We start from the raw sequence: 27969 nt of genomic DNA on the forward strand, positions 1-27969 counted from the left end.
TTTAATATAAATATGTGTAGATATCGGAAATCACACCAATTATAAAATGTTTAATACAATGACATTTTTAAGCCGGTTTGACTTGCTATTGGAGAGCTTATATATATCATTATGTTATTATATATTTTTTATTATAATTTGACAAGGTAGTTAGTTATATGTTAAAAAAATCATAGGGAACAAATGCAACTATCAAGACTTTTTTTTTTTTTTGGTTCATTTATTGGATAGAAAGTTTTTTATTAACATTATATGCTCAGCCCTAGTTAATAAATATAAAAACATTAAAGAAAAAGATATGTAAATTATATGGATATAGTACAGCAAATAATAAAAATACGTTTGTAAAAAAATGTCTTTAAAATTTTCATACAAAAAAGTATGAAACATGTATATACGAGTTTAATATAGCACATAGTCAATAATACGTTCATAAAAATATGACAATATTATAATAATTTTAGTACTTTTCACGAATCTTCTATTGAAAATTAATATAACAATTTAAATGTAAAATATTTAATTAACTATTAAATCTAATAAAACATAATACATAATCAAAATTTTTAGTATAGTTCATATGAGAGAAAAACGTAAAATTAAAGTTAAGAATTGAGAAAGAAATGTTGTTAAGTTTTTTCAAATGATAGTGACATTTTCATAAATAATTAAAAATAAAAAGAATAATTTTATACTTTAAGTTTAGCTAAAAATTAAAAATTACGATAAATGTAAAATATGATGTATAATTCGCATTTAATACGGAAAGGACATAAAATACATATTTAATACATTTTGAGTTCAAAATTTTTTTTGAATATATTTAATTCACAAATATGAATAATACGTGTATTTACTAACTAGACCCTAAACCAGTGTATAGATAACGCTACTATATGTAATTTGTGTATTGATCAATCGCCTTTTCATCGTCGTTCTAATAAGTATGATCAAAGAGGTGTCTGATTGCATGTATAATATGTAAAATCTTTTCAAAATTTAACATCTACCTTTTAATATAACCCAGCAAAATTATATTCTTGTGGCATTGTTTATTTAGATTATAGAGTACTTTATAGATTCTTGCTTTTCATCCAATTTGAGTTGCAAACTAATTATACAAATTCTATTATGTAATCATACTTGTTAACATTGGGTCACTTAGAAGATGCTAAAAGAACACGTTAATTGGCAATTATAAAGTTTTAAGTACCGATTTCAATTAATGAGACCCAAATAAGATAAGAATTGTTAATCATAATAAAATTATATATACCTACTTTTAATAGATAATTTAAATATATAAATGATATGTCTTTATGTGATTATATAATTTTGAATTAAAGATAAAGTAATTTTCAATCATACAATAATACATCATTTGTATACTTAAATTATGTAAAAAAAAAATGTAAATATAACATTGCTCAGTTGAAAAAGTAAACTGATATAACATTTCCATATAGCATTCTACATCTTTTAGAGTCAAATACTTATCTTCAAAATTATTGGATATGAATCATATTCTTTGTAAATTCTACATCAAACTTTACTAACCACACTAGTAAACAAATGGCTGCATAAACAACCTTATTCTCACAATCGCTAATAAAGGTACTCAGATTATGGCAAATTAAAACCTCTAAATACTGAATTTCTCAGTCAAGGAATCTGCACGATAATTCTGAGAAGATGTTTTATGTAACAATTGCTTGACATTCGCTTGATGCTCCGATGGAGATGGCTTCAAAGTCGGAAGGATCTTGGTGTCGGCCTCTTTCCAATCAGTTACCATTGTTATAATCACCCCGTTGCATGGACTTCCTGCAACACAGGGAGCTCCAGTATATGGCGATGAAGGTTGGAATCGGAGGGATGAGGGCGATGGCAAGGTCCTTTGGTGACCCGTTGTCAGGTGACCGGGTGAGGGCGATGGGTTTGGCGATGGCGGCGGCAGTGGTGGCGAAAGCCTTCCATTGTCAGTGATCATGGAGATTTTGTTTTGCCAATCTACGAAAAAAGAAAGAAAATTAGATAAACAAGTACAAACAGTGACTTCTAGGCATACCTTAGTATTACTTTGAAAATATAAAGTTGTTGCATTACAAATCTGAATATTCTACCAAATAAACTAAAGGCTTAACTTAACTATCCCTAACTAATTACACAAGTTTGCTCATGATCCATGCAAGCATATAAATTACCTGATAAGGTTCTTGCTTGAGCTGAAATGGCAAGGAAAATAAGAACAAATGCAAGTAGAGTGCTCATCATTGAAGTCGTCATGTTCTTCATCGATAATTCACAAAGCAATCTGGAAAGTAAAAACAATTTATAGACCAAAAAGTGCTTGGCATAACGTCAGACGTGAAATCATGTTTTTGTTCATATGTCATTTTCATATATATATATATATATATATTTGTGTTTCAAAGGAGCCTTTGTTTGTTTATATATGCATCTATAAAATTAAAGTATGAGCAATATCATATGTACGTATTTTTAGTATATAAAATATGTGTATATATAATATGTTATTATATGATTAAGTGTTATTTAATTTTGATTCAAAATTGTTTAATAATATAATAACATATTATTTGTGTATATATTTTATCTGTTTAAAATATATATATATATATATATATATATATAATTTTATTGAAATAAATAAATAAAATCATCAATATTAGGGAATAAAATTCGAAAAGGAAAGGCTTGGAAAATAAATCACATTCACACCTTTCTCTTACTTCAAGATGACCATAACAAAAAGAAATAATGAGTCCACTCAAAGTGGTAGGAGTAAATATTATATATATAAATAAATTTTATTAATTTATTGAATACTTTTAAAGTAAGAGAAAAATTGAATAATCATACTATTAAATTATATTTTATTATTTTAATTTATATAAATAAATTAATAAGATTTAATTATATAAATTGTTTTATTGTTAAATGTATTAACAAACACTAAAGTGAATAAAAATAGTGTGAAAAATTGGATAATAAGCTAAACATGTATCACAATTTACTTGGGTTAGTTAGGTCATATTTCTCTAAAAGATATTCATAATCTATGCACACCCAAATTGACAAGCCTTTTGAATGCATATGTGAAATATGTGTAATTAATTTGTACTTTCAGAGTGTCAGTGGATGGAGTTGGGTCATCCTAGGTCAACTTTAATGCGATTGACCGGGTCACATGCCAAGTTTGACCAAAACCTGTTATTTAATAGCTTTCGTGCTAGACTAACCTACTTAATTAAAAATAGAATCTAAGGTCATGAATTGGTTTATTCAATTTTAATTTTTAAAAATTTTTAACTGACTGTATCGAATCTATCCGCAAGTGTGAACTCATGGACAATGTTACATATCTAGGTGACTTTTCACCTAGTCAAGTCAAGCAATGAGAATGTATTTATGAAATGGAGGCAACATGATAATGAGTGGTGGAAAATTGAAGAAAGATATTTAATACCCTTCATGTGAGAAAGCTAAGAGATGTAATGTCAAGGAGTTGGTGAAAAGTTTATGTATAAACACCCCCTTTTTATCTCTCACTTTTAACGCAATTTTCTTTCATTCGAATTTGTAACTCTCTTTCTCTCTTCTCATCTCAATTCCTTTACCTAAACAATATTATCTTTCTCTCTATTATTCCTCAATCTCTTTCTTTTCTATAGTTACTTGAGTAAATTTATAACACATTATTAATACGATATGTTCAAATATATTATTATAATCTCTCAATTATTATATTTTTTTATTTTCTATTATGCTTTCATTTAATTTTTTTCAGTTATAATTATACTTTATTTACAACCTAAAGTTTACAAAATATCATAAATTTAGACTTGAAGTCCTGAACATTATTTGTAACCTGAAGTTACAAAATTATAAATATGAACCTGAAGTCCTAAATATGATTACGGTATATGATTTATAACCTGAAGATTACAAAATCATAAGAAAATATATATAGACTTGAAGTCCTAAATTTCACTGAAATATTTATTATAACTATATCTTACTTGTAATCTGAAGATTGCATGAATGATGAAAATAATGAAATATAAGTCTAAAATATTATGTAAGTTTTACATACTATAATATTATGAACATTAATCATAAAACCAGAAGTTTTGTGAATATATGACAAATACGAACCTGAAATTCACATATAATTTTTTCTCATCATATCACTAATTTTTATTTCTTTCATGAACCTGCAGTTGGTGAAAATGACAAATCTTGTAAAACTTCAATATGTTGCCCTTCGATTGGATGGAGAAAATTACTCTGAATGGGTCTTGGACATTATTCTCCATTTACAATCAATGAGCCTTGGAAAAACAGTAAAAGAAGGAAATAACGCATCCCAATAGGATAAATCTAAAACTACCATTTCCTTCGTCATCATATCCACGAAAGGCTACGAGCAAAATATGTGGGTATGATGGACTCACTAGAATTATGAAGAAATTTGAAAGAAATATTCAATCATCATAAATCAATAATAATACCAATGACTCAATATGAATTGACTTATTTACACTTACAAGATTTTAAATCTGTAAGTGAATATAACTCTGTCATTTTAAAAATTGTCTCCCGAATGAGACTATGAGGAGAAAAAATAACTGAAAAAAACATGTTAGAAAAAACTTTCTCCAAATTTCATCCCTCAAATATTCTCCTACATTAGTAATACAGGGAAAAAAATTTTAAAAAATATTCCAAAATGATATCTTGTTTATTGGTGGCTGAGTAAAACAATGAATTATTATTAAGGAATCATCAGACACCCCCCATTGGTATTACACTGTTCCTTGAAGTGAACGCAAATACTAGTAGTACTCATCATGGGCATAGACGAGGTCTTGGACGAAATGAGTTTCGATCCAAAGGTGGTTATAATAGAAAATCTTTCCACCAACAAAAGACCAGAGATGAAGAAAAACAGGATAAAGGGAAAATGATAAAGAATAAACCACAAAACCATAAAAGTAAATGTTATAAATGTGGTTCTAAAAGTCATTCATAACATACTTGTCGTACGCCAAAATATCTGGTGGATTTATACCAAACATTTATAAAAAATGTAGACAAGAAGATCGAATCAAATTGTGTTAATGATCCAGACCCTGTTGATCTGGCTAACTTTGATATTTCAGAATTTCTTCAAAATTATGCATATTATAGTGTGTAATTAGTACTATATATATTTCTTCTTTCCAAATTTTGTAATAACTAATGTAAATTTTAAAATGAAAGGAAATAAACTCCAAAATTAAAACGTTAACTTCAAGAGCTGATGATGGAAACATGTGTTTGGTCGATAGTGCAGTCACCCACACAATATTAAAAGAAAAGAAATTTTTCTTAACTTTATCACCAATGTAGCTACAATTTTGTTAAAAAATAGGACTAAATTAAACATCAATGATGCATTATATTCAAATAGATCTAGAAAAAATCTACTTAGTTTTAAAGATATAAGAAATAATGGTTATCATATTGAAACCATGAGTGAAAATGGTGTAAAATCCATCTGTATAATGAGTAATGCGTCCGAAAGAAGGTTTATACTAGAAAAATTGTCTACTTTATCCTCTGGATTGTATTATACAATTATAAAGACAATTGAAACCTATGCAATGTTGAATCAGAAGTTCTCTGATCCAAAAATATTTATGCTTTGACATAATCGCTTAGGCCACCTGGGATCTACAATGATGCATAGGATTATTGAAAATTCACATGGATATGCATTAGAGAATCATAAAATCTTATTGTCCAATGAAAAATTTTGCACCGCCTATTTTCAAGGCAAATTAGTAATAAGAGTATCTCCTTCCAAAATTAGAGTTGAATCCTCATCATTCTTGCAAAGGATTCAAGGGGATATATGTGGACCCATTCACCTACCAAGTGGATCATTTCGTTATTTTATGGTTTTAATTGATGCATCTGCTTGATGGTCTCATGTTTGTTTATTTCTTACATGAAATATTGTATTTACTAAATTGTTAGTACAAATTATTAAATTAAAGACACATTTTACAGATTATTCGATCAGGTCAATATGACTAGATAATATTGATGAATTTACATCCAAAATATTTGATGATTATTGCATGTCTATGGGCATTGATGTTGAATATCCAGTCCCGCAAGTCCACACACATAATAGATTAGCTGAATCTTTTATTAAACGACTTCAAGTAATTACACGTAACTTATTACTAAGAACTCGATTACTAACTTCGATGTGAGGACATGCTATATTACATGTTGCAGCGTTAATTCGTCTGTGACCTTCTTCTTATCATTAATATTCTCTTCTATAATTGGTCTTTGGTTACCAACCTAATATATCTCATTTGAGAATATTTGGTTGTGTTGTATATGTCTCTATTGCATCTTCTCAACACACAAAAATGTGACTCTAACATCGTTTAGAAATATATGTTGAATATAATTCACCATCCATTATCAGATACTTGGAACCATTAACAGGTGATCTTTTTATTATAGAATTTACAGATTGTCACTTTAATGAGACAATTTTTCCATCTTTAAGAGAAAAGAAAATGTCTTCTGAAGTTAGACATGAACTTACTTGGTATGTACCTACCATGTCTCATTTAGATCCTTGCACATTCCAAAGTGAAACTGAAGTACGGAGGATAATATGTTTACAAATTATTGCCAATCAAATGTCTGATGCATTTACAGATACAACAAAAGTGACAAAATCACATGCTCCAGCTGCTAATACACCAACAAGAATCAATGTGATTGTTGAATAGTCTATTCATGTCATAATTGATCAATCTACTACACGTCATAAGGGGGCGCAAAGACTATTTCTGACTTAAAGTATGTTAATTTTTTAAATTTATTCATATTAATTTTAAAAATCTTGTTTATTCATCTATAAACGGTTAAACTTAACGGTTTTAAAGATAAAATCGTTATTTTATCTGTAATATTAAAAATAAACTTAAATTTGATTTTTTTCCCTTCTAAACCCTAAAAACTAACAATTTTCTCCAATCTAAGTTTTCAAAAATAACATTTCTCTCCTAGGGTTTTCAAACTTTCAGATTAAATTTTTTTGCGATGATAAACAATCTCTAAGTGACGTCTCTTCCTCTCTGATGTCTCCTCTTTTCGGTCATGCGATGTCTCCTCTTCCTCAGCATCATCATCGAGACGAAGACGTTGTCTTCTTCAACAATGATACTAAGGAAGAGGAGATGCCAGAGAGAAAGAGATGTCACCTAGAGATCGTTTGTCATTGTCGAAAAATTTAATCTGAAAGTTTAAAAATCTTAGGGGAAAAATGTTATTTTTTACAATTTGAATTAGGAAAAAATTATTAGTTTTTAGAGTTTAGGAAGAAAAAATGATATAACTAATAGATTCAGTTAATTTTAATTATTTATAGGTGAGTAAATGAGATTTTTAAAGTTAACAGAAAAAAATTTGGAAAATCACCGTACCTTGGGAGGGAATAAGTCGTTTGGCCTTAGAATTATCTTGATATCTTCAGAGGCTAGAGGGATAAAAGTTTGAAATCATTGCGGAATCTTTTGTATACATATTTTAGGAATTCACAAAACGCAAAAATGTCAAGCACGCCAGTCAAACTTGGTTGGCAGTAAAAACGAGTTCTCGCTAAGGAAATAAAAAACTAATCAAAATGCAATTCACAATTAAGTTTCCAATAGCCCCATGAATAAAAAAAGGGTTCCCCAAACAAGACACAAGCAAAGGAAGATCTAAGACTGGTTCACTAAGCAACCATCAATAGGATTTTCAAAACAAGAGAGTGTAGTTTTTCTCTAAACTTTTCAATGTTCAAATGCTTACCAATCAATAAGAAAAGAATAAGACTCAATGAGAAATTGATAAAACCAAGAAGATTGAGGGATCCAAATTCACTAAACCTTTATTTGTCGAGGTAGCAGAAGAAGCAACAGTAGAATGAACCGCACCTATATTGATAAAGTTGGAATTAAGATAAAAATTGAGAAATCGATAGCAGATATTAATGACCATCAACCAATCCCTATCATTTCATTTTTTTTTACTTTTAAGCTTTAACCTGTTAGAGATGACCATCCACTAACTCCAATAAGTTTTTTCATAATACTGCAAAATAAGAAGGTGCTGTGCTGAGATATACAATCATACGAACAAACTGATGAACAAGAGGCTGAACATGTCAAACAGAGATTTTGAATGTAAGTAATCCCAGAACAAAAATCTATCATACTGAAAAAGAGACATGTAGCTAACCGGAATCCATAATTAAATGACATCCAAACTCCAGATAGACCACCAAAAGCCCTTGATTGCTAAAATCCTTCTGGTAACGACCTCCATTCTAACACCCACTCTCACAAAAATTGTGATCTTTTCAATCAATATCCCAAAAATGCATTTGAATGTACTGCAATGAACTTTCAAAATTCAATTTATAAACCAAGATATATTGCATAATATGAAATCACCAATGAGAATTGCTCATCTACCCCAAACACTAGACTAAATAAGCCTATAGAAACTGTTAAATTTTGTTTGGAATATAATTTTTCCTAATATATGGTATTATCTTTCTATCATTAATTTTCCTTTTGTGTATAAGACTCACGTATAAATTCAGCTTTATATCAATGCACAATATATACAAATATTATTTCATTCAACTCTTTGTATGGTAGCAGAGCTTAAAATATCTTTTTGCTTCCCATCAGTTAAAAACAACCTCTTTCATCCCTGGAACTGGGGTTCAATATTTTTCTATTTGCAGCTGCATCCCTTACCTTTGAGGACTTTCAACTTCACCTCACACAAAGAAGAGTTCTATTTCTGGTCAGTTAGTCTTTTTTGACAGTGCTCTCTCATCTTTCTGGTCATCAATGAGTGTCTTCGTGAGCTCCTTCTCATCGATTCTCTTCTTTTGACGTTGTTTCCTTTTTTTGATTATCAGTTACACTTTCCTGATTACTCTCTCTCTCTCTCTCTCTTTTTTTGCCATCAACAAGTGTCTTCATGAGTCCTTTCTCACCAATGCTCAACTTTCATTGATAAAACAAACGAGGCTATATTTTTCCGATGATAAAGCGGCCGAGTATTGTTTTTATGGTAACAAAACACATTAGTTGTCATTCTATTACATCATATCTCTTCTTCAACAACCAGAAAATCTTTTTTGACACACTTTGGATCTTCGACAGTAATGGATTCTCTCTCGAATGATTATGCATTCTATCAGAAACTCTGAGTTTTGATATTGAATATTTCCATCGGGAAATATTTCCGTCGAGTATTTTAGCGTTTGAATGCATACTATTGCTTAATATTCGGGCGTTGTTTGACTATACATAAAATAGCATATTGCGCTTGGATTGGGTTGGGCTTAAATTAATATTGGATCGCTATTAGATTGTGCTGGGCTTGAATAATTGAAATTTTTTTAAAAAAATGCATATTTAAAAAAAAAAAAGTTGATATATTATCATACGATTGAATGATTTTAAATTAAAAATTAAAAAATATATAATCACATGATAATATATTAATTATATATTTAATTATATATATAAATATATAAATATATATATATATATATATATATATATATATATATATATATATATATATATATATATATATATATAAAGAGTATTGTTTATACTCGAAAATTATGTGAATTAAGTTTATAATTGTGTGGTAATTCAACAAAGAACTTTTTGTGACAGTAGGAGATGAGATATTTGATGGCTTTATAATTATTTGAAAAGCCTGTAGATGTATAATGTGCTCTAGCACTTATCTTTTAGTTCCTGTGATCCTTTTTTTTTTTTTTCACATCCATTTGTGACAAAAAACATAAAGAAAAATTGAAGTGTCAACCACAACAATGATTGAAGATAGGCTAATGTAGCAAGAATCTCAAAGTGATGTTTACATGACTATGAGAAGTGTGTTTTTCACACAAGGAAAATGATACACAGAAAAGAAAACTAGTGGGGAATTAATGAAGAAAGTTTAGGTTCCGTGTTAGACTAAAAATGCACGTAAAGTTATTATTAATAATAAAATTATACATATAATTTTATACAATAAAACTATGTGTACCCACTTTGGGTACACAAATATATACACATTTATATATGTTATTATGTGATTGGATGAGTTTGAATTAAGAATAAAATAATAACCAATCATATGATGATACATATGAGTGTGTATATATTTGTGTACCCAAAATGGGTACACATAATATTGCTCAATTTTATATATAAATAATAATATATTTAATTTTTATATATAATTTTATATACAAACAATAATATATTTTTATATAATTGAATATTATTTTATTTTTAATTATTAATTATTTAATAATATAATGCTATATTGTTTACGCGCAAAATTATACATAAAAATTGTATATATAACACTTTTTCTTAATGTATATCAGTAATATATAAATCTTAATTAGTAATAAAATTAATATTATGTATACAAACAATATGCATAATTTTGTATACAAACAATAATATGTCACTATGTGATTGAATAGCTTAAAATTAGAAATAAAGTAAAACGGAATCACATAGTGATTTGATACAATAAAATTATATACATAACTTTTATGTATAACTTTATATAAAAATAATGATGTGTTATTATATGATTGAAAGTTATTTATTTTTAATTTTTAATTATACAAATATACGTTATTATTTGTACGCATAATATTTCTTTTTTTTTCTTATTCTAAAGATGAATTATGTAAAAACAATAATTCAGAATTTTTCCTTCATTTTTTACTCGACTCACAATTTTTACATTAGATAATTCAGAATTTCATTTTATTATAAAGTCTCATTATTTGATTTTAAATTAATTAATCCAATGAGGAGGTCAATTCTCTTAAAAGACTCAAACTAACTTTCGGGATCAATTTTTTAATTTTCTATATTTAGCTTTGTCCTTTCTCAATTCCAAATATTTGTTTCTTAAAAAATTGACTTTTATGGCAAAAAAAAGTCATTTTCCCGGTTATTATTATGTAAGGAAAACTAAAATGAAAAAAAAAAAATAAAAAGAAAATTACAAATTCATTAATATTCTCCCCATGCACAGAGCAGGGCCTAATTGGCTATTCACATTTTAATTGGATAACAACGATACAACATTATCAATATTGCTTCAAATGTCAACGACAATTCCTCATACGCAAGTCCATACCATAATAATAATAATAATAATATCAACATGTCAACTTGAACCCCTCAAGGGTTTCAATTACCTAATCAATGTCAAACAAGGCTTTACTATTTTCTTCACTCATTCATTAAATTCAATTATATTTTTTTATTCAAGCCAAAATTTATATCCAATCAAATGAGTACACGTTTAAAAACTTGAAACCCATGCGCTTTTTTAGAGTAGATGCTCGTAAACACTTGCAAACAATTTGTTTGTTTTTGTTAGGTTTAATCATGCGGACAATAAAAGAATATTTCAATTTCTATATGATAAAATGTTTGAATGAGATAAAAGTCACGTAATTAATTAAGTTGGCGCATGCCCTACTGAAAAAAATAGAAGTTCTATCAGCCTCTGCCACAGCATTACTTTAAGTTGAGTTGAATATCTACTCATCCTTGTTACATCCCTATCATGGAAGAAATTAAAGCTCAAAATTATATCTTATTCCCATATGACAAATCATTCCCTGCATTGAATTTTTCTTCTCCATGGATTTTTTCCCACCTTTGATTACATTGCCCACATTGAACAATTCATCTTTCCACCCTCTTACTCTCTTCCTTTTTCAGAATTTCTATCACTGGCATTTATCATGAAAGCAGAGGAACTAAGTAGTTTTTCGAATAAATTCCATCATTAGGCTTTTGCAGGTTATCAGAACATGGTGTTCATCAGAATAATTCTGTTTCATTTTCTCCAACATTTGGTTTTCACGTCCGGGTATGCAAGTTCAGGCCATCATAAATATTTTCGCCATTCGTTGTCCACGGACAGGGCAGCTCTAATGACTTTCAAAAGTGTCATAAGATCCGATCCTAATTCAACTCTGGATAACTGGGATGAGTCTGGTGATGTCTGCAACTTCACCGGCGTCTTTTGCGACAAACACAAGCACCGCGTAGTACTACTTGACCTGGAAGATTGTGGACTAGTTGGACCTCTCTCGCCCTTTCTCTCGAACCTCACAGGCCTTCGAAAGCTCCTACTTTTTGATAACTACTTTTTCGGTATCATCCCATCTGAATTCTCCAACCTCAGAAACCTGCATTATCTCCTGCTTGATGGGAACAATTTACAGGGCTCAATCCCAGAGTCCTTTGCCCTTTTTTCTAAACTCACTTTAATAATGATTAGTGATAACAAGTTAACTGGTGCACTTCCACCTTCCTTCTTTGCAAACTGTACCACTCTAAAGAATGTAGACTTATCTCACAACTCCTTCAGAGGACAGATTCCTGGAGAAATCGGAAACTGTCCAAATCTTTGGAACCTGAATTTATACAACAACCAGTTCACAGGACAGCTTCCTGAATCTTTAATCAATACTTCCATTGCTAGTTTGGATGTGGAGTATAATTATCTTTCTGGTGTTTTGCCTTCAGAAATTTTTGCCAAATTGGTTAGACTTAAAAATCTTCATCTATCTTACAACAATATGAGTAGTCATGATAACAACACCAATCTCGGCCCCTTCTTCGCCGCCCTGGGCAATTGCAGCAAGTTAATTGAGCTTGAATTGGCGGGCATGGGACTTGGAGGAACATTGCCTAGCTCTATTGGCAGACTTAATTTAACATATATGTTACTGCAGGAAAACAGGATCACAGGGTCAATTCCTCCGGCTATAGGGAATAATGCCTACCTGATAACTCTGAATTTGACATCAAATCGACTAAACGGAAGCATACCAGCAGAGATTAGTCGGTTGACGAAATTGGATCAGCTTTTCTTATCGTTCAACTTGTTCTCCGGAAAAATTCCTGCTGCCTTAGGCTACCTGCCTCACTTGGGTCTGCTTGATCTATCTTTCAATAATTTCTCTGGAGAAATTCCTGCAAGTCTCGGAAATTTAGTCCAAGTGAACTATCTGTTTCTCAACAACAACCTCCTTTCAGGATCGATAACGAAAACATTAGGACAGTGCACAGACCTCTACAAGCTAGACTTGTCTTACAACAAATTGACTGGGAGAATTCCTCCGGAAATATCAGGTATAAGAGAAATCAGAATTTTTTTTAACCTCTCACATAATCAACTTGAAGGGCAACTGCCTATTGAGCTCAGTAAGCTGGAAAATGTTCAAGAAATAGACCTTTCTTCAAACAATCTCACCGGCACTATCTTCCCTCAGATATCAAGCTGCATTGCTCTGAGGCTGATAAATTTGTCCCAAAATTCTCTTGAGGGGCACCTTCCAGATACTCTAGGTGATTTCAGGGGCCTTGAATCAATTGATCTTTCGCAAAACCATTTATCTGGTAGGATCCCTTTAAGCCTCAGCAAGGTTCACTCCCTTACCTTCATCAATCTTTCTTATAATGAGTTTGAAGGTATGATTCCCTCTGGAGGCATCTTTCAATCAGTAACAAATATGTCATTCTTAGGCAACCAGCATCTTTGTGGGGTGGTTTCGGGCATGCCCGTTTGCTCTCAAAAGCAGCATTGGTTTCGTTCGCGGATGTTCCTGATCATTTTCATCATAGTCATATGCATATCTTCATTCTTGTCAACAATATGTTGTTTCATTGGTTACAGGCGCATTAAAGTAATGATTTCCTCTGCAGCTGTAAAATCAGAAAGGAGAAGAAAACAAACAACACCAGACTTGATTCCTAACTTCCCAAGAATTACATACAGAGAACTCTCAGAGGCCACTGGAGGATTTGATGAGCAAAGTCTAGTTGGGACAGGTAGCTATGGGCGCGTTTATAAGGGAGCTCTTCCGGATGGAACAACAATAGCTGTTAAGGTCTTACATTTACAATCTGGAAATTCAACCAAGAGTTTCAACAGAGAATGTCAAGTTTTAAAGAGGACTCGCCACCGAAATCTGATAAGAATCATAACAGCTTGTAGTCTGCCCGATTTTAAGGCGCTTGTTCTTCCATATATGGCTAATGGGAGCTTGGATAGCCGTTTGTATCCACATACTGGATCAGGTTTGGGTTCAGGCTCCTCAGATTTGACTCTGATTCAGAGGGTAAACATTTGCAGTGACATAGCTGAAGGAATGGCCTATTTACATCATCATTCTCCTGTTAGAGTCATACATTGTGATTTAAAGCCCAGCAACGTTCTTCTCAACGATGAACTGACAGCTCTGGTTTCTGATTTCGGAATTGCAAGGCTGGTTATGACAGCTGGTGTAGGAAATGCTGCAATGTTTGAGAACATGGGAAACTCTACAGCTAATACGTTATGTGGTTCCATTGGATACATAGCACCAGGTACCATCACATTTTCTGTAGTCATCATAATTTCTTAATTTTGTAATTTGATTCTTCCAGGAAAAGTTAGTAAAATCATCTGTTTGTATTTTATCTGTTCAGAATATGGCTTTGGATTGAATACATCAACAAAAGGAGATGTTTACAGTTTTGGAGTTTTAGTCCTTGAAATGGTGACTAGAAAAAGACCAACGGATGAAATGTTTGTTGGTGGATTAAGCCTGCACAGATGGGTCAAAAGTCATTACCACAGAAGGGTGGAAAAAATTATTGACTCTTCATTGGTGAGAGCTTCAAGGGATCAGTCCGCTGAAGTGAAAAGAATGTGGGATATTGCAATAGGAGAATTAATTGAATTGGGAATTCTTTGCACACAAGAGTCTCCATCCACTAGACCTACAATGCTTGATGCTGCTGATGACTTGGATCGCCTCAAGAGATACCTTAGCGGTGACACCACTGCTACATTTGCCTCTTCTCTCGGCATCTCTTCCTCCACTCTAGACGATGACTAACGGCTCAAGATATATCTTCTATGTACATTATGTTTCCACTGGTTATCTAAACTACTTTGGCATTCATATTGTAAAATTTGATGATGTTACTCTGGACATTCAGAATAAGCAGCAAGCTCAAAACAACAAAGAAAATTCTGCACTCTGCCACAGCCTAAGGTCCATAACATTTCAATTACACATCTAAAAAGATCATAGTACAAACTAACCAGAGAGGATTAAGCAAGTCAAGGGGCTTCAATGAAATACTATCTATTGTCTCTTGAAAATAAAATATTCATATGTTTCAAGTGCATCTTCCACTGAGGCTGGAATGATTGTGGGAATCATTCATTGTTCAACACAAGAGCCAAGTTCATCTTTTATAAGTGGGTGAAGGTGTGCCATGACAATGACTGCCATTTTCATATTGAGTATACAATTTGCGGTTAAATGCTGCAAATGGAAAGCTAATTATTCTGTAATTTCTATTTTCTCTCAACCTTGACAGCATGAGAAAATTTATTAAATAAACAAAACGACAAACTGTGATAAACGACACAAGCTCCAATTCAATTGACTTTCCAATCATAATGGGAAAATTTCAGTGTCATCATTCAAGATCAGATATTTGTTATGTTGTGCTAGTAGCCACACTCAGAGATCCCATTTTCAAGAGAGTTGATGACGATCACAAGAATGTTCTTGAAGATAACAAAACGAAATATCGGCTGAAAAGTTTTTAAGATCGATTGGCATCGTCTAGTTTTGTCAACATTCTCTGTTGCTAGTGGTGTCCAACATGACACAATCTCAAATTGGAAACAAATTTGCCATTCAAACATAAAATGATGACCCAGATTTTTTGCATGAACAGTAAGGTTTGACATTGTTATATTAAATAGATATCTTGATGCTGTCTACTACAAGATGACAAAGAAGGGTAAAATGAGAAGAAGATGGCACAGGAGAATTTGCAAAATGAAGCACTCTTTGTAATTTGTAACATAAAGACAAATTGCTTGTACCTTCTGAATTTTCAACAGAAGGTTTCAGTTAGACCTATGAGAAAAATTTTAATGTTTATAGGAAATTGTTCTAACACACAAGAAAGTCACTCATGTTTTGCATTTAGGTTTAATTTCATAAGAACTTGACGAAATTAACTCTGTTATGGGAGAACTAAAAGCAAGGGAAGTGATTTTTTACTGTCTCATCTAATTTATTAGTATAGTAACTTGTATATATGAATCTGATACAAATTGGTCATACATAGAATATGAGTATAATACCCGTATAACTAAATCAGGTTTGAATTAAAAATTTTATTTCGTACAAAATATTAAACGTACAATAGAAATAAATAAATAACGAAAAGTTAAAAAAAAATAAAATATTTTTACATCATTCAACTATAAACATAACTTATATTCATAAGATCTACTTTAGTCATTTTAAATCCACTAAACATAAATACAAGTCAAGTAAGGTGAGAAGTTAGCTCAAATAGGCAAGAGGCAAGGTTGATGATACTCACTTTCCTTAACTTCGAAAAAACGCAATTGTCCTCCTTTATAATTGAATCAGATCAGCGTAAATACGGATAAAATCAAACATATAAAGGCACAAAATATATCATATATTCAGATATGATCAATATATGATAAACTGGAAAAATATTATTAAATATCAATATCTAATAAATAAAAATAATACCATATCAAAATAATGTCTTATAAAAAAAATAATGATTAGAATAATTTCATATTAAAAGAGGAGATCACATTAAAAACTATGAACAATGTCATATCCAAAGTATATGATTCACTCTCAAATGATAGTTTGAGTAGTAAAAACAGAATTTTCATGTATAAGAAAACATAGATTTAAATTTTCTCTCGGAATATATCAAGATCAAACTCGGGTTAATCATTAAATCCAAGATTTGTTCTATCGAGTGTGGTTGGATCGGTTTTATAAAAGTGACAATCTAATTCGAATAAGATTTCTCGTTATCAAAAAATATATATATATGAATTCGCTTTTAGAATGTTGTCACATACTCTATTTCATATGTTTATTTTTAATTTCTAATTAATATAAAATTTAACCTGAATTTTTTTAACTGTATTTTAAATATTATATTTTTGTTTGGGCTAACGGGCTTAGAGACAATTATGTGAAACCCCATAAAGGCTCTTGCCCTTAGTCTGAAAACAAAAGACATTCTCAGTTGGGCTCGGAATAGCCATCGCTCACATTTGTTTTGTAGTTTTTGGAATGAAAGTTTCTTTTTAAAAAAAAAAAAAAATTATTGTGACGATATAGAATATTAAAATATACATAATTTAAATCAAAGAAAATTTTTTGAAGCAATTACAGACTTATCATTTAATGTGATTTGTAATCTTATATATCTTAATGTAAAAATTCCTTTCTCATTAAAAAAAAAAAACTAAAAACATTTTATCAAAATATATTTTGTATAATGACATAAGGGATTTTGTTTTTTTGAAGGTTTTTTAGCCTTTATTTTTTTTAACAATTATTATATATGAAACATAACAAACTTATCATCTTTTCAACTTCAAGTGTTAATCTTAATTAACGTGTGTCACATAAGATATGAACCATGCATCATCATGGCATGGAGATTCTCGTAAAGTTTATTACATAACAGATATGGGCTTCCTATTTGTAAAGGTTCATAAAAGAACATGAAACTTTGCCTCCTGGCTGTATATTACACTGAAGCATTATGATGTTTCTGGATATATAAAATTATGTATATAAATAAATTGTATAAAGTTATTTGTATAAAATGAAGTGACAATTTGTGATTGATTTATGTGATTTATTTACTTATTTTCTCACTTCAAAATAATTCATAAGATGATAGTATTTTAACTTATATAAATAAGTTTATAATTTATTTATACATATAATATTTTTATTAGGGTAAAAGACTTATTCGCACGTAATGTTTAGTACAAACCTAAATTCATATTTGTTAATTTTTGAAAATTTAAATACCCACTTGTCTATTGAATTTTGTTGTTACTATCTGAAGTAAAATTGTTATTAAACAAAAATATTTGAAAAAACAATAAATTCATCACATTTTCTTTCATAAGTTTAAAATTTAATAATTTTTCTTCATCTAAAATTTAAAAAATAATTATTTCTCTTTTAAGGTTTGTATTTTCTCTTTTGTCACTCCTCTAGTGATTGAACCCTGCTAACCTCAATCATCGACGCTCCTCGTTCTCCCAAACAATGACAAAGTCGACGTGCATTTGTGCGTGGCATAGATTTGCTCGACTGATCTCACTTCAAAATGAGCCATTACTTCACAAATAAATTAATAATTTATTTGTAAATATAATATTTCTATTATCACCTAAGTATAATTACCATGCAGAAACCTAGACTCTCATATGCTGAACAGGTGGGAATGTGACAATAACCTAACAAAATTCCAAAAATTATGGAAATTTTGTTGAGCCATACAATACTTAATTTATTATTATTATTATTATTATTTTGCAACTTTGTGCTTATCAAGTAGGAGCCATTCATCACCTATATTATTTCTCATTCAGTTTCACATTTTCTTCCTTTAATCATTAGCATATACATAGGCACAAGTTGAGTATTAATATATAGAAATAATATCATATCTTTGAGTTCATGATCAAAATTTTATTTTATTTTTTATCACCTTGAAATATTTAAATAACCACCTTTTTTACACCGTTATATTTTCCACCGGACCACCACCACTGCCACTGAAGCAGACTAAAAAAAGTTACAGATTTTTCACATTCTGTGGAAATTCTTAGTAAGTTTTCATATTATAATTTATACATATATTTTTATTATTTCTTGTAAAAAAAAAAAAAACATAAATATCAAATAATAACAGAGATCATTGTGAAACAAAAATAAGAGAGGCAGTATTTTTCCAAGAAAACCTTATTTTCAGTATAAATATACCAGCTGAAAAAAAAAAAATAATTAGATGTAAAAGCTATGTGAACAAGGAGTGGTAACTCAAAGGCGAATTAATATTAGGCAATTGAAGAAGTTGATTACTTGCTGAGGCAACTGTAATCATCATCAGAGCCCACCCTAATCACCAATTGGAATAGAATTTTGGTAAATTTATTATGATATAATTTAATAGTAACAATGTCGTAATGTGGAAAATGTAGAAGTTTTCAAAAGTTTAATCAATAAATTATTGCACTACATTTTTTCCACCACCTCTGAAATCGCCTGTGGAAAAAAACGTACAATCTGTCTTGATCTCTTCCATACTCTTTTAAACACTACTCATATAATCATGTAAGAGCCTCTACAATATCTCTCCACCACCCATCGACAAACAAATCTAAACACAAATTACAACCATATGTGAAAAAGTAAATCCTGAACTTGGTAATCATGGTCAATTGGAGGTGGTGGGTGGGGTAGACCAGCAAAATGGGCTGCCGCAACTAATTGAAACCGCATGACCGACCATGAGTTTTGTACTTGTTTCTTTTTGTTGATAAAGACTTGTTGGTGACAGGTCATTGTGTCTTGAATGACCATTGACGAAACTGTGCGTGATTGGTGATGGTGTTTCACCATTGACGAAGATGGAAGAGAGATGACTAGCTTTAACTCTTCACGACTTCAAAATTACTAACTACTTTCAAAACTTATGTGGTGAAAGTGGAGCATTTTATTTGAGCAGCAGGCCATGCAACTTGTCATACAGCAGTCCCAGCTGTCTTTTACTCACAGACAAGGCAGTTCTTATGGCATTCAGATGCACCTCTGTAACTGGGGGGAGTCCGTTGATATCTGCGACTTCATGGCTGTGATATGCCTTCTTTCTGATGAGTTTCCTTTCAGTGAAGCTGCACCTTCACAGAAATATCTCCGTTTATCATAGTAATACGACTCTCTATGCAAGATGAGCTTGAGTTGGCAGGCAGATTTAAAACAATTCTATGCAAGAAAACAGCATCACTGGATCAAGTAAATCATATATAGGGAATCTTTCCAAACTTGTCTCACTGAATTTGACGTCCAACCTGATATTGAAATATTTGGCAGAGATTATTAGGTTGTCACTTATCAATACTCCTGTCAAATGCTAGAGGCGTTAGATCTAAGTTAAAACATGTGAAATGTCGTAATATGGATAATGCACTTGGGTTTTCGAATGTTTAATTAATTTAATTAATATTGACTGTGGATTTCCTAGTTCATATTAAAACATAACGTATCATATATTATCAATCAACACAACACCACCCAATCTCATGTTCAATATATTTTAAACTTTGGAGGTATCATTTCTGGACTTTGGATAACACCAGATTTGAAGTGGGATGACTAGGTTCATTGACAATAATTATGTGTGTGTGTATTTATATATAAAACAAGCAACACTGACAATAAAAAACATAATAATTAATAGAAGAAAAAGAAATATTTGACAATAAATGTATAATAGTAGAAACAGAAGAAATATTTGTGTATGGGCTGTAGCACAAGTTGAATTACAGCAACAATTAACTTGAACATGCTAATGGTGGTGTCAATAAATTAATAAGTGCGTGTAAAACATGTCTAGCTGAGGTAAGATTTGTTATTACTTTCTTTTTTATTAGGGTATTAATTCATTAATTAATTTAAGTTGGCTTGAAAATTAATCTACCCCCATCATACTTTGCACTGAATTTTTCACCACTTCTGATGTCACCTGTGGAAAAAAAATACCAGTTGTTATTATCTCCTCTTAAAGAAGCTGATCACTACCCGGAAAGCCAACAATTGATTATTTTTTTAACATATTATATCAAAATTTTGTCATCACCAAAACCTTTGAATACCCCATAAAGGAACAAATCTAAAGACAAATCGAAATCATATCTTAAATTAAAATAAATTTTTTGAACTTTGTGATGATGGTCAATTTGAGTTGGAGATGGTGGTGGGGGTGAACCGGCAACATGACTGACCTCGACCAATCACAAACCGCATAGCTGACTATGTAAGAGTTTTCTATACTTATTTCGTTGCCTTATCTAGTTTCTTTATTTGACAATGACTTGTTGATTATAAACGATGATGTGTTCAATGACCATTGATGAAGCTGTGAGTGATAGGCGATGGTGATTGAACTAAATAGGGGGGATTTACCACTTTTAAAATGTCTGGGGGTGAAAAATAATTTACCCTGAACCAAAATTTTATTTGAAGAGCAGGCCATGCAACTATGTCATGCAACGATATTCATCGCGCTTTGCTCACAGAGAAGGCGGCTTTTCTGGCATTCAAAAGCTCCTCAGTTTTTGGCATGAGGCTGTTGATGTCTTCGATTCACTGCTGTCAAATGCCTTCTTTCTGATGAGTTAATTACCTTTTAGTGAAACTGCCTTGAGTGCAATATCGCCATTTATCGTGATAATATGACTCTGGTTCCATTTTTCAAGGCCCTGGAAAACTGTGATGAGTTAGATGAGCTTGAGTCGGCAGGCATAATTTGAAACAAATTTTACTGAAGAAAACAACATACACAAAGTTACTGCTTGATCTATCTTACAATAATTTCTCTGATCGAATCCTGGAAAGTCAAGGAAATTGGGTTCAGGTTAATTAACCTTTTCTTAACAACAATATGATTTCAGGATCAAAACCTTTATTGCTAGGACAGTGTACAAATCTGCATGTCAGTGAACAGCAGAAATGAGATATTAACCATGAACTGGGGTGAGAAATTAAGTTGATTGAGATAAAAAGATAAACAGATATCCTATCAAGATATATTTCCACTGCAAAGTGTGTAGAATTGGAGTTTGAGTCGAATAAATCAAATTTGAATCAAGAATTAAACTTATTTTCAAAAAATAAGTCTAGAATAAACTGATCCAAATATTCAAATTCTTTGAATTGATCTAGATTGAATGCAAAACAAAAGTTGTTTTAAACGGAGTTAGAGCCTGTCGATCTTGACTGGGTCTTCTTTGGAATCCATCCGAATTGAATACAGCCGTGTTGCTAACCCCCCTTTGATTCTGAACTCCTCCCAAGTCCCAACCATTCATGGAGATATCCTCAAGCTGTATGTTGTTGTAAACACCATTAACTGTTTTCCAATCAAACTTTTATGTCGGTGTACAGTTTGACCTAGATGCATTCTACACCACCCCCCCCCCCCCCCCCCCCCCCCCCCCCCCCCACCCACAACAACCACAAAACATTAAAAAACAAAAACACAAACCGTCCAAACAAATGGCTTAAGGCGCAAGTTGAACAATAACCAAAGCACTCGATGAAATTACTGGTGGTATGACTGTGCATAGCATGTTCTATCAGCTAATATTTTAAATTCCCCACGTCTACAATCTTTTGCAAAGTTTCTTTTGTAATCTTATGGCATTAATTTAAGTTGACCTGAAACTCTACTCATCATACTTCCGCGAACCCATTATCAACCTTAAAAAGTATTTTAGTGTCTTCATAAATCGTAGCCTCAACTGAATTTTCTTCCCAAAAGATTGGTTTCCAGCTTCATCAAACCACACTCTAAAAGAAATCACCAGTAGACAAATCATAGCCTATAATACTCCTATACACACCTATCTGATAAAGGTATTACCAGTACCTTAAATTTTGTCCAAGATGGTCTTCATTAAAGCTTTTTTCATGCTCCTTAGTTTGATTCTAAGTACAAGTCAAGCAAATAAGATGGGTCATAACAACCATACTCACCACTCTTTGCTTGCAGACAAGGCTGCTCTTCTGGCGTTCAAAAACACCATTAAATTTGATCCAAATTGTGAGATAACTAGCTGGGGGGAGGATGTGGATGTATGCAGCTTCGGAGGTGTCACATGCGACAAAAACCATCACCGTGTAACTCAACTTTCTCTACCAGATTGTGGGCTGACTGGATCCCTCTCACCCTTTCTTCCAAATCTCACTGCTCTTCGATTCCTACAGCTCTATAACAACCATTTTTCCGGAGTCATTCCGGCTGAATTTTCCGACCTCAGACACCTTATTTTTCTCCAGTTGGATGAGAACAATTTACAGGGTCCCATACCAGAGTCCTTTGCTCTTCTTTCTAATCTCCTTGTATTGACTCTTTCAGAAAACAATTTAACAGAAGCACTTCCACCTTCCTTCTTCTGCAACTGCACTTCACTGAAAAATGTAGACCTGTCCCACAACTTTTTCACAGGAATAATTCCACAAGAAATAGGAAATAGTCCACATCTATGGTCCCTCAATTTATACAACAATCAGTTTGTAGGACAGCTTCCAGCGTCTTTGGTAAATACTTCAATGTATAATTTGGACGTGGGAACCAATAATCTTACGGGTGAGTTGCCTTCGGATATCTTGGGGAAGGTGCCTTCACTTACATATCTCCAATTATCATATAACTATATGATAAGTCATGACAACAACAGCAATCTTGACCCCTTTTTCACTGCCCTGGAAAATTGCACAATGTTAGATGAGCTTCAGCTGGTTAGCATGGGCCTCGGAGGAAGATTGCCGACTTCAATTAGCCAACTTAATATAACCAAAATGTTACTGCAAGAAAACCGGATCACTGGATCAATTCCTCCGAGTATAGCAAATCTTTCCTACCTTATGACACTAAATTTGACGTCAAATCGTCTGAATGGAAAGATATCGTCAAAGATTAGTACGTTGTTGAATTTAGAGCAGCTTTTTTTATCACACAACCTGTTCTCAGGTGAAATTCCAGCAACATTAGGTCAACTCTCTCATCTGGGTTTGCTTGATCTATCATACAATAATTTCAGTGGTCCTATCCCGGAAAGTCTTGGAAATTTAGTTCGGTTGAATTATTTGTTTCTCAACAACAATTTTCTTTCAGGATCGATACCCCGAACCTTAGGACAGTGCATAGATCTGTGCAAGCTAGACTTATCCTACAACAGGTTGAATGGCAGAGTTCCCCCAGAAATTTCAGGTATTCATGCAATCAGAATATTTCTAAACCTGTCGCATAATCGTCTCGAGGGGCCATTGCCAATTGAGTTTAGCAAACTGGAAAATGTTCAAGAGATAGACCTTTCATCAAATAAATTCACTGGGAATATATTCCCTCAGATATCAAGTTGCATTGCATTGATGTTGTTAAATTTATCGCACAATTCTATTGAAGGGTACCTTCCAGATTCTCTAGGTGATCTCAAAAGCCTAGTGTCACTCGATGTTTCAAAAAACTACTTATCCGGTGTGATCCCTACAAGCCTCAGCAAAATGTATACCCTAACCTTCATCAATCTTTCTTTCAATCAGTTTGAAGGTAGGGTTCCTTCAGGGGGCATCTTTAACTCGGTAACAAAAATGTCGTTTTTAGGCAATAAGGGTCTCTGTGGTGCAGTTACTGAGAGGCCCATTTGCTCTCAAAAGCGGCATTGGTTTCATTCACATATGTATTTGATCATATTAATCTCAGTCATCTGTATATCAACACTCCTGACAGCAATCTGTTGTAAGATTAAATTCGACCTCATAAGAAATTTGATTTCAGCAAAATCTGAAACGCTAAGAAGGCAACAAACACCAGAGTTGAGGCGAAATTTCCCAAGAATTACTTATAGAGAGCTGTCAAAGGCCACTAGAGAGTTTGATGAGAAGACGCTAATTGGCACAGGAAGCTATGGACGTGTTTATAAAGGAATTCTTCCAGATGGAAGAGCGATAGCAGTCAAGGTTTTAGATTTACAATCTGGGAATCCGACAAAGAGTTTTAACCGAGAATGTCAAGTTTTAAAGAGGATCCGCCACAGAAATCTTATAAGAATTATAACTGCATGTAGTCTACCTGATTTTAAGGCACTCGTTCTTCCTTATATGGAAAATAGGAGCTTGGATAGCCGTCTTTATCCGGGGACAAGTGTGGATTCGAACTCAGACTTGTCTTTCATCGAGAGAGTGAATATTTGCAGTGACATAGCCGAAGGGATGGCCTATCTTCATCACCATTCTCCTGTTGGAGTCATACATTGTGATTTAAAGCCAAGCAATGTTCTTCTCACAGATGAAATGACAGCTCTGGTTTCTGATTTTGGGATTTCGAGGTTGTTTACGCCGGTTGGAGATGAAAATGCTGGGGACATCGAGAACCTGGGAAACTCGACTACTAATATGTTGCGTGGATCTATTGGATACATAGCACCAGGTACAAAAGCCTCTTTCTTTCTGCATAAAAAAATACCATACAAAAGGAAAACAATGTCTTCGAACTGAAATTTATTGTGTCAATTGATAAGTTTTTAACTCTTACAAGCATCAGTAACTTTTCACATTTTGGATTCATTTTCTGAATGTATAGGTCCCACAATATGAACTCACAAAATGTTCAACATTACCATGGCATCAAATTCACACAACAATATTTTCATATGTGCAGAATATGGATTTGGATCTAACACATCGACGAAAGGAGATGTTTACAGTTTTGGAATTCTAGTCCTTGAGATGGTGACTAGAAAAAGACCAACAGATGACATGTTTGGTGGTGAACTAAGCTTGCAGAAATGGATAAAGATGCACTACCATGGAAGAATGGAAAAAGTTATCGATCCCTCATTGGTGATAGCTTCAAGAGACCAGTCTCCTGAAGAACGAAGAATGTGGTATGCTGCAGTAGGAGAATTGATCGAATTAGGTATTCTGTGCACACAGGAATCACCCTCTACTAGGCCTACGATGCTAGATGCAGCTGAAGATTTGGATCGCCTCAAGAGATACCTAAGTGGTGACACATTTTCCTCTTCTCTTGATTTTAGTCTTCCACTCTAGTAGATGACTAACAACTCACCATGTTTCTTGTAAAGAATAACCAAATCACTTTTGCATTGATCTCTCATAGAGTCTCTGTTGCAATCACCATGGATACATTGTATGTTGTTGCTGTTTTAGACTATCAGAAAAAGCAACGTAGATTTTCTGGTCATATTATGTGCAATCACAATATCACATTTAAATTTCACAAGATTTATAGTCGATATCAATAATATATCATAGTGACTGCTAACTAGCTTACAGTACAGAACTTAGCATTTGATGACAGATAAACAGGACAAACTACAAGTTATTTCAATAAACCAATATTTATAAATAATAAGTATAATTTTGTATATAAACAATGATTTATTACTATATAATTGAGTGATTCTGAATTAGAGATATAATAATACTCAATTATATAATAACGTATTATTATTTTTATATAAAGTTGTATTTATTATCTGTATACATAATGCTACTCTATGTATAACTACATCTGCTTTCAAATCTAAAAGACTTAGAAAAGTTCCAAAGTAACGAGAAAGATCAGACTACCCTCTCTTTGTTCTCAGGGTATAATTCATCTTTTGTCCAAAAATAGATAATATAAAATATTCATAGATGAAGTGGCATAGTGCACCATCCACTTGGGCTCTAATGATGTATCTTGTAGGCCACAAATATATAAAGAGAGGTCATGATGACAACAATTAGGTTTAAATTAAGCTTAAATTCATTATTCACTTGTAATTAAATGCAGAGCAGCAGCTAATGCCTCTTCACAAACAATCAAATAGATAACATGGAAAGAAAGGGAAATGAGGGAAACAGTGCTCTGGTCAAAGTAAATATCACATAGCATTCTGTGCCATCTACCTTTTATAGCCCATAAATTCACAACTTAGTGAGTACTGTATTCTTTGAGGGCATTTCTTTCAGGCAGTAATAAATTAATGAATGTAATAAGTAGAAGGGTCATGAGAATGGCAAGGCAAGAGCAAACAAACAACCAGAGTAATGTAGGCAACAATAATGGTGGTGTATGAACAAGCTTCAATGTCATAATGGAGATCAGTATATGAATGAAATGGTTCATATATTGTAGTAATTGCACAAACAAGGACAGTGTATGGGTTTTATGTTTGACACAAACAAGTAAAAATTATACCAACAAATAATTCCAAAATTTTAAAGTGAACTAGAAAGGATTAAATTACAAGAGTTTCAATTTGCAGGCTTAACCAGTCCACCCAAACTCAAGTCTGCACAGTATTATACAACTCTGTAAATGTTTTGTCGAAAGGAACGATAATTTTGGATGGAAATATGCAGATCATTTGCTAGTGGGTTGTTGCATAAAATATAAAATTCAAAGCTGATGATGACACAATTGAGGTAAAAATTCTCAGTATATAAGCAAAATAACAGGAAAGGAAAACTTTTTTTATTTTTTATGACACTATCACAATTCAAAGTGTAAGATAGAAGTTATTGGGATTAAGAAAAAAACCACCACGCAACACCCAAATCTACCAAAAATGAAGCAAGCCCAAAAGAAAGCCTAAAACAAAGAACATAAATATATATGGTTTGACTAAACCCAAAGTAGTCAACTCTAAAGAAATAAACTTGTTAATAAATTTTTACAGCCATGTAACTCTTAGAATGAGAAAAGTAACAAACCCATCAACTGTGCTCAAATCCCAAAAATCCAAATACATTATTTCAATAACTATTCTATAGGTGTCTCTGACTATTTTTGGATATCCTAACCTGAGACAAAGAAGCCTATTTATAAGAGAAAATCATTTATAAAACTTTTAAACAAGAGATGTGAGACATATATTTATAATGGAAAAATTCCTTCCAAATTTAATAAATAAATAATGTGAGACAAAGATTCAAGTTACAATCTCAACAAATTCTCCTTTGACTTTCCTCTCTTGACTTGAATTTTCTACTAGTTTAATGATATTTGTAAACTTAACTCGTTTGTCAATCTTCTTTAATTTGTAAAAATTGGAAAGCCTCCATTTTTAATCTTTCTAGCAATTGAGTCTCTATCAAGCATGTGCAAGTGGTTATTAATCCTCTTTTCTTATAGG

The 27969-nt window shown here is 32.0% G+C and overlaps 3 protein-coding genes across 4 annotated transcripts; 2 read left to right on the forward strand and 1 right to left on the reverse strand.

Annotated features, from left to right (window-relative positions):
- Positions 1 to 1463: 1463 nt before the first annotated feature.
- Positions 1464 to 2300, reverse strand: LOC123219589. Its single transcript, XM_044641593.1, has 2 exons — positions 2205 to 2300; positions 1464 to 2010 (listed from the first exon to the last, which is right to left on the reverse strand). The coding sequence occupies exons 1-2, from the start codon at positions 2293 to 2295 to the stop codon at positions 1643 to 1645; spliced, it is 459 nt and encodes a 152-aa protein (XP_044497528.1). The 5' UTR covers positions 2296 to 2300; the 3' UTR covers positions 1464 to 1642.
- Positions 2301 to 11867: 9567 nt separating this feature from the next.
- Positions 11868 to 15184, forward strand: LOC123218671 (putative leucine-rich repeat receptor-like serine/threonine-protein kinase At2g24130). Of its 2 annotated transcripts, XM_044640202.1 has the most exons (3): positions 11868 to 13637; positions 13872 to 14534; positions 14637 to 15184. In XM_044640202.1, the coding sequence occupies exons 1-3, from the start codon at positions 11969 to 11971 to the stop codon at positions 15047 to 15049; spliced, it is 2745 nt and encodes a 914-aa protein (XP_044496137.1). In that variant the 5' UTR covers positions 11868 to 11968; the 3' UTR covers positions 15050 to 15184. The 2 variants fall into 2 exon arrangements, with proteins under 2 accessions (XP_044496137.1, XP_044496136.1); XM_044640201.1 differs by having other exon boundaries at positions 11868 to 14534.
- Positions 15185 to 22774: 7590 nt separating this feature from the next.
- Positions 22775 to 25876, forward strand: LOC123218929 (putative leucine-rich repeat receptor-like serine/threonine-protein kinase At2g24130). Its single transcript, XM_044640581.1, has 2 exons — positions 22775 to 25253; positions 25578 to 25876. The coding sequence occupies exons 1-2, from the start codon at positions 22775 to 22777 to the stop codon at positions 25874 to 25876; spliced, it is 2778 nt and encodes a 925-aa protein (XP_044496516.1).
- Positions 25877 to 27969: the final 2093 nt, after the last annotated feature.

Source organism: Mangifera indica, chromosome 6, assembly GCF_011075055.1.
Source record: "Mangifera indica cultivar Alphonso chromosome 6, CATAS_Mindica_2.1, whole genome shotgun sequence".
NCBI classification, from domain to species: domain Eukaryota; kingdom Viridiplantae; phylum Streptophyta; class Magnoliopsida; order Sapindales; family Anacardiaceae; genus Mangifera; species Mangifera indica.

Bases quoted from the DNA above. Each gene is read 5' to 3' on its own strand.
- LOC123219589 (XM_044641593.1), bottom strand. From the start codon at position 2,295: ATGAAGAACATGACGACTTCAATGATGAGCACTCTACTTGCATTTGTT. The intron at 2,011-2,204 runs GTAATTTATATG...CTTTTTTCGTAG, and splicing joins TCAAGCAAGAACCTTATCAG to ATTGGCAAAACAAAATCTCC.
- LOC123218671 (XM_044640201.1), top strand. From the start codon at position 11,969: ATGGTGTTCATCAGAATAATTCTGTTTCATTTTCTCCAACATTTGGTT. The intron at 14,535-14,636 runs GTACCATCACAT...TTATCTGTTCAG, and splicing joins CATTGGATACATAGCACCAG to AATATGGCTTTGGATTGAAT.
- LOC123218929 (XM_044640581.1), top strand. From the start codon at position 22,775: ATGGGTCATAACAACCATACTCACCACTCTTTGCTTGCAGACAAGGCT. The intron at 25,254-25,577 runs GTACAAAAGCCT...AAAGACCAACAG, and splicing joins TATTGGATACATAGCACCAG to ATGACATGTTTGGTGGTGAA.